Consider the following 12,009-nt stretch of genomic DNA (forward strand, 5'->3'; position numbering starts at 1 on the left):
GTATTTGTCGTCCATGCATTCTTCCTAGGGTCATGCGAGTTACCATATTTGCGTTGTCCAGGCTCACAACCGACTCCAAAGCTTACTACAGTACCAACTTTGTCCCGTCTATTGAGTATTCAAATAGCCTCGCGTGCGCGTGCGTGCGCCATTGCATCCGACTCTGCGCGCGCGTTAGGGACATGTTTCGCATGATGTTGAGTATCGTTTTTGTACTCTCTGGTTTGTTCTTATGGGCGAGAGCTGCCAATCCAGAAGAGAACATGAGTGCTAGCGAGATCATACACTACCACGGGTACCCCGAAGAAGATCACTGGGTGGTGACTGAAGATGGATTTATCCTCGGTATGCAGAGAATACCACACGGCAAGGGTGGATCCCAAGTAGGGCAACGGCCGCCGTTCTTCCTACAGCACGGTCTGCTTTGCTCAAGCACAGTGTGGCTCACAAATACAGAGAAGCGAAATTTGGCATTCCTGCTCGCCGACAGCGGCTTTGATGTTTGGCTGGGTAATATACGAGGTAACACTTATTCTACTAATCATACGAAGTTGTCTCCTAAAGACAAAATATTTTGGTCTTGGAGTTTTGATGAAATGGCTCGATATGATATTCCTGCTATGTTGTACTACGTAATGAATCATACAAATCAGTCTGAAGTCTTTTATGCTGGGCACTCACAGGGAACAATTATTGCATTTGCCGGGTTTTCTATAAATCCTGAGCTAGCATCTCACGTGAAAACCTTTTATGCACTGGCTCCAGTAGCCAGAGTTAGTCACATCGAGGGATTGCTAAAGTATTTGTCATATTTTACTCCTGAGATTGATGATTTGTTTAAATTGTTTGGTGAGTATGATTTTCTACCAAATGACGAGTTGATGAAGTTGTTTGCTCAATACTTCTGTCCTGAGGATGTGAGTGTATGTAGCAATGTCTTGTTTCTTATTTGTGGATATGATAAGAGTGATTTGAATGAGACGAGAGTGCCGATATATCTCAGTCACACACCAGCAGGAACATCGGTACAGAACATGGTACATTTGTCTCAAGAAATTCGAAGCGGCTTATTCCAGATGTATGATTATGGAAGTAAAGAGAAGAATGCTGCTCATTATGGAGGGAAGACAGTTCCTCCTGTTTACAACTTGACTGATTTTCATGTGCCAATGTATGCTTACTCAGGAACAAAGGACTTTCTGGCTAATCCTGTAGATGTTGCCTGGTTAATGCCACAACTTGATTCGTTGCTGAAGCACATTGTTATTGATAATTATGATCATCTGGACTTCATTTGGGGCATAGATGCTGCTGACAAAGTCTACTCACATGTCATTGCAACAGCAAACCAGAGGATAACAGCAACGACAAGTTAAGAATAGCCTCTGCAATTGTGTATTGACATTCTCTCGTTATGTTTATTAGTGTTGTAACTTTTTAAAAAAATTTGACCTCGATGTGTTTGTACCTTGTTACGAGCAGATTGACAGAGATCATCCAATGTACCTATAGCAAAACAGTTAAGAGAGACTGAGTCATGTCACACTCTAGGAAGACTGTTGTTTGCTGGTATGTGTGCAGATTAGATGGGTAACTACTAATTGAAGCTGTTTTTACGCCGTTGCTTCCACAGCTACGAGTGTAGTAAATGAGGTTACGCTGTAGTCTAAAGTGAAACACAAAACCGTATATCAACGCTACTTTTTAGTTTCCTTACTACATCTACCACATCTCTCCTTCTACGTCATGCAGTTTCTTTTTGTTTCTCAGCCACTCTGCTTGGTTGATTTACCTTAAGTGCCCAAAGAGACTCTTGACTTATCAACAACATTGTCACATGGCCTTTCAGTTGGTTTATGTGCCTTCTCCACACTATGTTCACATTGTCCACAGTCTTAATTCATACATCACATTTCGTTGCTTGAATTTAATTACTCCTGGTTGCCACAGTTTTCATACTCAAACCAACTCTCCAAATCTAAATTATCGGTATTTCTTACTCTGATTATAATTTCCTTGTTGTCTGTTCCTGCTTGCCTGTCTTTGTTGTTGTTGGGATGGATGAATCTGGTCTAATTTCGTTTCTCGTCTACCATTTAGCAATTCTGAATGGTGTTTGATTTTTTATGTATGTAGTGTTGCTCTATAGTTGGCAAGAAATCCAAGACACATTCTTCTATCTGTGTTGTATTGTGCATTGATCTTTTTACACCAACTTTAAATGTTTGCACCAATTGTTCTACTTCGCCGATTGATTTAGGGTGATAAGGAGATATGTTGTATTTCTCGACTATTGCAATATCTCTTGATCTGTTCTGATTTAAACAGAGGCTCATTATCAGAAACAGTACATTCTGGTAATCTATCTACAACGAAACATTTTTGTAGAGGTTGAACATGAGCAGTGATTTCTGTTGTTGTTTGTTTCATTGAATGAATTTACTATAACGTCAATCAGTACAGTGTGTACTAACTACATCTTTCCTTTGAAAGGACTGGCTAAGTCAATATGACGTTGCTGCCAGAGGTCATATAGAGGTATTTCTCATTGATGTAATAGTACTCTAATCAAATCTCTGGCATTCTCCACACACACAATATTGACATTTTCTCATCTTATGCTCTATGTCTTCATCAATAGATGACCACCAGACGTGTGTTCTTCCCGATGATTGATTTCATTCTTGTCATTCTTGGATGACCTTCATGCAATAGTGTCAGAACTTCTGACTTGTACTTTAGAGGTACAACAACACATAGTCTCCATAATAAGCATCTATTTGAAATGGTGAATTAATTGGAAACGCTTCCCAAAGAATAGCTTCAACAAAGACTGAGCCCAATCACATCAATCAAACCTAAACTGCCTTTGTCTTGAAGCCTTGCATCTCTCCGTCAGCCTTTGCCTTGCTTTGGCTGACAGCAGTTCAAGGTCGTGCGTAGGTTGGATTCGGTGCAAATGCAATCAGAATTTGGAGAGAAACGCAGCGCTAGAAGAGCGGCTTCTATCGGCAAGAAAACGCCGATCGTTGGAACATTGCGAACGACGACGCGTACAGTCTGCACATGGCGCAGGAGTGCGGTCGAATGAACCGAAGTGTTGCGTTTGCGTCATATCTTTAGACATCGGTTTGTTTGTCGACAAACTTGTTAAAAAATACAAAGCGTAATTTTAATTAGTCAGCGCGTAATTGCATGAAGTACTTTGAAGTAACTAGTGTGACTCGTTTTCAACTCATGCAATGTAGAAGTAATCGCAAATGTCGTAAAAGCGTGCAAAGTACAAGAGCAGAAGAAAGTTAAAATTTCACGACTTAGACAAACAGCCAATTCCATGGGCGCTAATAATTACTGTCTGGCGCCATTCTTCCATCTCGTCGAGCATCTTCGTTTTTAGTTGTGGCATTTTACTTGACAAATCAGTAGTTTCTGCCATATCATTACCCAGATCATACAAATAAGACTCAGAAACAACTCCATTCTTGTAGAGAGCAAATATTTTATACTGAAATGCATCAACTGCATGAGATATCTTTTTGACAAAGCATGTATGTAATAATGATTCTTACCCTGTTGTCTACCCATGCTGCATTGTATGTTCCGTTGAAGTTTCCTGGCACTCTGTACGCAAACCCAGCTGGACGTGGTCTCGATTGTGATTTTTGTTCAATAACTGGCAACACTGAGACTCCGTCAACTGGTCTCTTCAAAAAGAATTGCACTGGTCAGTATATTCATCAAGGTGCAGGTCTGCGCATGTGTATTGAAGGCGGGTAAACTTGACAATATACCTACGTTCGCAAACAAATTAACCTACCTCTCTAGATAACGTAACGAACTTTTGATGAACAATTTAGCGACAACCTACTGTTGAACGTACTAACAACGAACTTCGCATACCAGGACCTATACTACCTATAGTACTTGAAGTCGGGGTTCACACAACCTGTCACGTGACTATAACGTTTGTCTAATTTTTTAATTCCTGTAAAAATGTCTCGTTCCATTTTTGTTCACAGTCATCAGACAACAAGCTTCCCCGTGGTAGCAAACACGTGCCTCTTTCCAAGCATTGCTCTTGCCACAAGCATCGAGAGGTTCTGACGGCTTCAACGAGCTCCTACATTTTTCAGTTTATACACAACCACGTGCTTCTCTGCGTAATCCCCATTACTCAAACGTTACGTTAGTTAAAGGCGGACTAGAGCTCTATCCTAGTGCAACGTAAGTACTAGTAGCGTAATTACCTGGTTCACTAGGATACTTCGTTAGTGTTTTTTATTGACTAGTACAAGCCAACGCTAAACACTGAAGACTCAATGGCATGTAGCAAATTTAATTAATTAATTGCTTGGTACAAGCTGACACTAGACTCATGCAGTTGCTATATAAGTCTCATGAGGTATTGAATTGCTATCGTATTGGAAGAGCATCAAACACAATCAATGTCATCTAGCCGGTTAGTAAAATCAAACTAGTCTGTAAGATCTAGCAGATTTGGCTAAGATCTTGCTAAACTGTTATGTCTTAGAGCCTATATCATTAGTAAACATTATACCGACGTGTGTTTATTTGGTCAATCCTATATATTTATTTATTTATTTATTTATTTATTTAGCGTGTGCGCCATAGTGGTGCTGTATACTAAAATAGATAGCATTCTATTAATTTACTGGTCTTTTGGCTTGCATACTACTCTAAGCTGCAGCTTTATCTTTAGCATATTCCAATCTGCAACATTTAATATTTTAATATTTACACCAAATTACTTATACCCCAGCATTCAATTTACGTGTAAACATTCCTTTTGATATAATAACTTTGCATACATCCAAACATCCAAACGTTCAAATTAATTAAAGATTTTTAAACATTTATTAAATTAAAGTTTAGGAAACTTTGACTTAACCGTTTACTTTCCATTTGGTCCTAAGTTGGCGGATGGGATCCGGGAGCTGGGTGTGGTTGCGCATGTGTAGCATACACTTTGCATTTGTTTCTGCATGTGTTGCAATTCTGTTCTGCGTCACAACTTACTTTGTCTGGCATTGAAAGGTTTAGAATGTCAAGGACTGTAGGCATCAGATCACTGGAAACGACAGGCGACTGCACGACTCGGTTTTTCTTTACTCTTGCAGGCCATTCTATAATTCCAGGAACTCGAATACCACCTTCTGTTAGATCGCGCTTGCGACCTCTCAGTCCATTGGTCATGCCAGGCGTGTGATGCTCGGGACCATTGTCACTGAAACGTATAAGTATAGTTAGAGTGCAGTTAAAAGTTGTACAGTAAGACTCCGAATCTCCCTGTTGTCACTAAATCAGTCCAATCTTAAGATCCAAGTCAAACTGATTTCGAAAATTTATGGGTCTGTTTTTAGTTTTACTGTATGCTTGTCTAGTCACTTAAGAGTTTTCTGACTGTTTCTTTCAGTTTTTCGTTGTCGTCTAAACTAAATTGATTGCATTACCATGCATGCGTGTGTTACCTTGCAAACCATAGCAAAGTATTGTTTTGAACCTCAAGATCTTCTAACAGCTTTCTTAGTCTTCCCACCTTAAGAAGAAATAGGACAGTGTTGTATAACGTTTTCATCAACAGTAGACATACAATAAAACAAACTGTTTTTAACCTAATTTGATTTGATCAAGATACATACTCTCTCCGTGTGTTCACATTTTGACGTAGCATGCACGCAAGCACGCACATACACACACACACACACACACACACACACACACACACACACACACACACACACACACACACACACACACACACACACACACACACACACACACACACACACACACACACACACTGTCCATAGTTGCGTGCATACTCCTGTTCTTGTTAATTAATGTATTTTATAAATTACTAGCACACAAAATGACATAATTCGACACGCGACATGAATTAATTGATTAAGCACCTGAGCATCCATTGCTGTGATTGCTCCATAGTAGTCTGTATGGTTTTGATCGTATCCTTTCTTGCTGTACATGCTCTTGTAAGGAGCGACTGCAATATACTTGATGTGAACTGCTCAACAAGCAGTCATCAGAGTGGTAACACTGTGACCAGTTAACATAAGAAAGAATATTAACCTGCATGCAAGGGAACGTAGACAAAGAACGGTTTGTTGTTCTTGACAGCAGACTTTATAAAATCTTCCACGTGATCCAATATAAACTGTGAGTCATCCCCATCCTCAAGTGTAGTGACGTTATTCAGGCTATTCTTTTGATCTATCGTCCAGTAATTTGTGCAAGGAAACGTCTCATTACTATAGTGACCTTTTATACAATCGCTCTGATTGAAGCATCCGCAGTTTAGAGTTGCTGTGGGTGCAGAACGTTCAGTTGCTAACCATGTATCGAAACCGTGCATTCCTGGATGAGATACCTTTCATACAAACATATTTATGATTTACTGCACAAAGTGCATCTGATTTAAAGTACAGGCCACTTCTTGTTTCCTTTGGGAAGCTTTCTAAAGTCCCCAAGATGCCTGTTTTACACACTACAATTAATTCTGGTTTCATCAGTTTACTATAAATATTAATTACCATTTTCCAAATAAACCAGTAGCGTAGTTTTCCTTTTTTAGGGCTTCTGCTACAGTAAATTCACTTGTAGGCAACGGCATCGTTTCAGGAATTTTAAAGTCTGGAGAATTTCCTCCTGCGTTAGCACTCCAAACACAGTATCTGTTGTGATTTCTGCCTGTGAGCACTGTACCACGTGTTGGCGAACATACAGGACCTGCAAATACATGAAGCAAATAGATCGCCGTAGATGTTGTATCCCACTCCTGACACCATGTATCGTATACGTTGTATTATACTCTATTTGCATACAGCCCACTTGCTATTCTATGTGTGTCCACACTCCACTCCTAGTGCAGAGTCTACTGAGTTACATGATACCTAATTACCCTAAGAGATGTCAGTCTAGTCCTATTGACTCGATCGGGCGAGTCTCGGTGTGTCAAGATCAGTTCGTTCCAAACAAAATCTCGATTTCCTTTTACTAAATTACTCTGACACGTACCAGTTACGAGTAATACGGTAAAGGCTATTGCAAACAGAGATTAGATGATCAATGATCCAGTTTGAAAGCCAGCCAGGGCTGTGTGGACAGTTGTCTATACATTTCTTCTTACGAAGTTAACAAGCTTCAGTGAACGGTGAACGATTAATGAACATGAAGTAAAATAGTCTAGAAATGGCAGACTCGAGCTATATATTTAACAAACTATTGCCCTCAGCGACCTCACGGTTTTATGCGGAACGTAGGTATACAACTGCGGAATGTAAAAAGTAGACAAGAGACTCGTCCATTACAATATCACAACGTACCTTTTGTGAAAGTTGAACAGTTAGACTAGTATCTATATGTATACAGTTACAGATCAAAGTCGCACGCACACTCACCTACTACCTATACCCACAATTTACAGTAATCTTATAGAAAAACCGCGGCCTGTATGCAATTTCAGGAAATTTTTGCAGACTTCTATTAGATACGCAATCGCCACAATTTGTAAGGCGGGCCTATAGACACGGGCACAATTTACGGTATCCACAATTGTCAAGCTTCAAAATAATGCCAAAATTTGCTATTCATTTCACACCGCTTTTCATGGCGCTGACGAGACTGTACACTTGAGTACCATCATTCTAACATGTCAAAACGATACACTAGATAAAGAGAAAGAAACCGTCTCATGTAAACAGAGCAGCTCAAGAATATGTAAGTTGTGGTATAGAGTCTAAGATATAGTGCCTCTAGAGACACAGACCTTTTCAAATTTGTTGTTGCAGAGTTACAGTGATAGTAGTACGACCATCCCAAACATGTACACATGTACTGCTAATACTGCCTTTTATAGGTTGTAACGTTTCGTCACAATGGAAATGGTATGTAGTGGTTGTTACAGGGGCATGTCATTAATAAGTGTCCGGTTGGTTGGCAAAATTTTTCGAGGTCCATATAGTTTGATACGTAACCCCTGCAAAATATGCCTGGTAAATCTTCTGGCCCCACTGTCTGCCGGTTAACTTTAGATGACCCCATAGATATGCTGAAACATGCAGTATATTATACGCTGGGATGACGCTCGGTTTGCGTCAGTTCCTGTAAACCAGCCCTTAAGGTCTTGCTTGCATGAGAGTATATATAATCATATAGGTATGTACAATAAAGAGTATCCTGTTTTAGGGTTCAAGTGTGATCTATGTATAATTTCTAAAGTTGGTCATTTCCATTCAACCCACTGACAAAACAAGTAAAGCAAGAACTGCCGCTTTCAGCAATGCAAGTGTGCAAATTAAGCCCTTGGTAATAACGATACTGTTCTCGCATACAATGCTATAGTATATAGATAAAGAACCCTGAAAAATTATGCCCCCAACAGAATGTCCCAAATGCTTAGTGACCCCTGAAAATCACTGAATTTCAAACTTATGGCTCCACAGCAAATTTAGCAGCCCCGGACACTTCATAATGACCAGCCACTAAAGTGGCCCCTAGTAGATGGCAATGCGTGTGGATATCGGCGTCAACTACAGTCAAGCGACGTTGCGCTTTACTTGCAGTGGTCTAAGTTAAAGTACGATCTTTGCCATCATTATCTAGTTATCCAAGTGTATATTCATATATACTGTCAATAATTGTATACGTCATATCACCTCCGCTGTAGTATCGCTGTAGCCTCAAACTGTGCTGTCCAAAAGCCATTGCATCAAGATTGGGAGTGTCAGCAGTACCGTTGTTGTAGCCCACATCACCCCAACCATAATCGTCTGCCTGCAACGAACGAATTAGTTTGTCGTAGGATATCTATCTACGTCAAGTATTTGACAATATCTACCATGACGAAGACAAAATTTGGCATGTCTGACATTGCTGCGCTCGAGATCTTTAGGGTGATCGCCGTGAACCCTATAACAAGTGCAGTGAATGAACCTAGCATCATGAGTCAAGCTCTACTCACTGCTCACGAGACTAGTACTATTCGTCTGTCACGTGATGATTAGATCAGCTCTGGCTACTCCAAACTATGGGTTCACACTAGCTTACGCAAGTCGAGCGTCTTCCCAGATTCGACTGTTATGTCTGTAAACGGCCACGTGTAGTATAACACAACTATTTTAATTAACAAAGAACCTTGTCAAGCGGTATTCGTAAAATGACTACCTCCTATGTAACTAAGAGACTCCTCATGCTACAGCTATTTGTTAGAAACTCAGTTTAACATGTTAATTTGATTTGCTTATACATACGGTAATCAGAGTAATTGAGGTTGATTGTTTGCTGGGGGAATCTAGAGCGCCGCTAATGGTAAGTCGACCACCGGGTAAAATTTCTCGACGACGCAAACGGTTCGGAATTGGAACCAAGGCTAGGGCATTGCCCATTCGCTATCTGGCTCACTCTCTCCACTATATCTGCATGGGTTCTATAGGCTATCCAATTTTGTATTGGCTCGCGTTTAACGTGGTATCGGCCTAGCTCGAAAGAAACGTGGTTGTGCTTTCTCAACCATTTCCACTGTTGCCGTATACCTTTTCAATGTACCCGGTTCGTCCTCCAGAGTAAGGTCAGTTATCTGATATTTTCTTCCAAACAAACGTTAACTGAACCTCTAACCAGTCTTAACCAAAAATGATGGTCCAGACTCCTTCACAACTCTCACAGCTAACTGACACCTCTGTCCCTTGTAACCCGCATGCACTTTGACTTTTCACAAAACAAAGAGTTGTTTCCCAGAACTTGTTCTCAGATTAACCCGGAAATGTTGCAATTCCAATTTAGGAAACCCTTTGCTTCTAGTGTCTGATATATGAGACAATAGAAACAAATGCACCAGTATCCACCTTTGTATCCAATGGAATGCTATTTATCTTTGGTTGAATTTCAGACTTGAACCACGCATGGTGTTTCTTCCAACACTGTAACAGTGTTTATTGCCATATGTCATATAGCACTCTAACTGCAACATAGTGCGTTGTCGCTGGTTTCTGCACCTTCTTTGACTTACAAATTGCTGCAATGTGTTCTTTCTTGTTGCATACTTTTTCTCAAAAAAAAACATCTCTCACATGAATGTCCCACTTTACCACATTTGTATGTAGCATGTTTCTTCTTGGGTTCTTCCGTTTTCTGACATGCAGGTAACGCTCTTGAGAGTTCCCTATTTACTTTGTGCACATTCGCCAACACCCGATCCCCATTGGCACAAATGCAGATGAGGTGCTTGCTGCTCAGTCAAACTCTGTGTCATCTCCACAGCTTTGGTTAGCGTTAAATTTGACTCAGTTAGCAGCTCATTCTGTATGGAAACACTTCTGAGACCACACTGGCACAGACAAATCTATCTCTAATAGCCTCATCAAGGAATGCTGCGAATGAGCAATATTCCATCAACTTACATAGTTTGGAGAGATAAGAGCCAAACAACTGTGCAAGTTGTAGCGCTAGAGCATTGCTATAATCGCTCACGACAACCAGGCCAATTAATCTTCATCCTTTTTGTGGATTCTTCTATTCTGCTCAGTCTTTTAGTGCCCAGTCTCTTGGTCCCCATCCTGAATCCTCATTGCCACTTTCTCTTGTATATGTGGCGAGACCAGAGTATCTAGACATCAAGTCTAAAAACATTTCGAAAAATGAGAAAGATGTGGGGGTTTCGTATGAAAAAGAGCAGAAACAAGACCATGTAGGGTGTGTTGTGACATCTTTCATGAATTTACTCATACAGACTGAGCAATACATCATCCCTACATTGCTCCATTTGCTAACTAGATAGGGCATAAAACACACAAAATGGTGAAATAATGTATTGCTCAGTCTGTATGAGTAAATTTTATAAAAGATGTCACAGCGCTACACGGTCTTGTTTCTGTCCTTTTCATACAACAACTCTAATTCTTTCTCATTTTCAGAATGTTTTATGCTTTTTGGCATTCCTTTTGACATCAATGTAAGCAATATAACAAAGCTACTGTGCCATTCAGCCTACATGCACCCAGATTTAGACAGATTTCGTTCTGAGCGTATACAGTACAGTAGATATGCGCAGTATAGGTAACGGTGTACGCGAGCAGAGGTGGACATTGAGGGTAAAAGTCGGCACTCACCGTGTAGTACTCAGCGCAAGAAACGTGTAGGCTGGATTCGGTGCAATCAAACGCAATCAGGATTTAGAGAGAAAAACTAGCGCTAAAAGAGAGGCTTGAAGCCTTATATCGGCAAGAAGTCTTCGATCACTGGAAGCGTTGTGAAGGGCGACGACACATACAGTCTACATGGAACTGGTGTGGGCGGGTGTGTGCGTACGTGCGTGCGTGCGTGCGTGCGTGCTTGCGTGTTTGTGCGTGTGTGTGTGTGTGTGTGTGTGTGTGTGTGTGTGTGTGCGTGTGTGTGTATGTGTGTGTGTGTGTGTGTGTGTGTGTGTGTGTGTCCGTGTGCGTGTGTGTGTGTGTGTGTGCGCGCGCGTGTGTGTGTGTGTGTGTGTGTGTGTGTGTGTGTGTGTGTGTGTGTGTGTGTGTGTGTGTGTGTGTGGTGCAATAGCTCAATTGGTTAGAGAGTGCATTTGGAGAATATAAACATCCGGGACCTTGCCGGATTGCAGATTCAAGTTACAGTGATGGCGAGCTATGACATAATTTCCTTAAGCAAGAAACTTACACACAATTGCTTCTCTCGACTCAGGAGTATAAATGAGTACTTGGTCATTGACTGGGGTGGACATGACCGCTAGATTGGCAGTAACATCATGCAGGAGACGGGTACGTGTGGGCCTTGGTGTCCAGTCCCAAAGCTGCGCCACGGTCAGTGCCCCTGGATGACTCTGGCCAAGCTCAGGTGGATTGTAGCGTTGGCCCTAAGCCTTCACGTAGCGCGTGGAGGCCCTGTCTCTAGAGGCCAGGGAGCTATCTCTGCAAGTAACCTTAAGGTTGACGTCATTCACGAATGACGTGGAGGGCTTGACAGTCGTCCATT

The 12,009-nt window shown here is 41.1% G+C and overlaps 2 protein-coding genes across 2 annotated transcripts; one reads left to right on the plus strand and one right to left on the minus strand.

Moving 5' to 3' along the window:
* Positions 1 to 184: 184 nt before the first annotated feature.
* Positions 185 to 1,632, plus strand: LOC134195495 (gastric triacylglycerol lipase-like). The gene has a single exon (XM_062664524.1). It carries the CDS (start codon positions 192 to 194, stop codon positions 1,374 to 1,376), a length of 1,185 nt encoding a protein of 394 aa, XP_062520508.1. The 5' UTR covers positions 185 to 191; the 3' UTR covers positions 1,377 to 1,632.
* Positions 1,633 to 3,106: 1,474 nt separating this feature from the next.
* On the minus strand, positions 3,107 to 9,008 carry LOC134195586 (steryl-sulfatase-like). Its single transcript, XM_062664631.1, has 10 exons — positions 8,876 to 9,008; positions 8,694 to 8,811; positions 6,570 to 6,765; positions 6,463 to 6,511; positions 6,109 to 6,406; positions 5,934 to 6,043; positions 5,490 to 5,557; positions 5,038 to 5,245; positions 3,570 to 3,704; positions 3,107 to 3,505 (listed from the first exon to the last, which is right to left on the minus strand). Exons 1-10 carry the CDS (start codon positions 8,978 to 8,980, stop codon positions 3,308 to 3,310), a joined length of 1,485 nt encoding a protein of 494 aa, XP_062520615.1. The 5' UTR covers positions 8,981 to 9,008; the 3' UTR covers positions 3,107 to 3,307.
* Between the last annotated feature and the right edge of the window lie 3,001 nt (positions 9,009 to 12,009).

The sequence above is a fragment of the Corticium candelabrum genome, chromosome 20, assembly GCF_963422355.1.
Source record: "Corticium candelabrum chromosome 20, ooCorCand1.1, whole genome shotgun sequence".
NCBI classification, from domain to species: Eukaryota; Metazoa; Porifera; class Homoscleromorpha; order Homosclerophorida; family Plakinidae; genus Corticium; species Corticium candelabrum.

Coding starts and splice junctions, on each gene's coding strand:
- LOC134195586 (XM_062664631.1), bottom strand. CDS start 8,980: ATGATGCTAGGTTCATTCACTGCACTTGTTATAGGGTTCACGGCGATC. Junction 8,812..8,875: donor CAAATTTTGTCTTCGTCATG/GTAGATATTGTC, acceptor CGTTCGTTGCAG/GCAGACGATTATGGTTGGGG. Junction 6,766..8,693: donor ACAGCGATACTACAGCGGAG/GTGATATGACGT, acceptor ATGTATTTGCAG/GTCCTGTATGTTCGCCAACA.
- LOC134195495 (XM_062664524.1), top strand. CDS start 192: ATGATGTTGAGTATCGTTTTTGTACTCTCTGGTTTGTTCTTATGGGCG.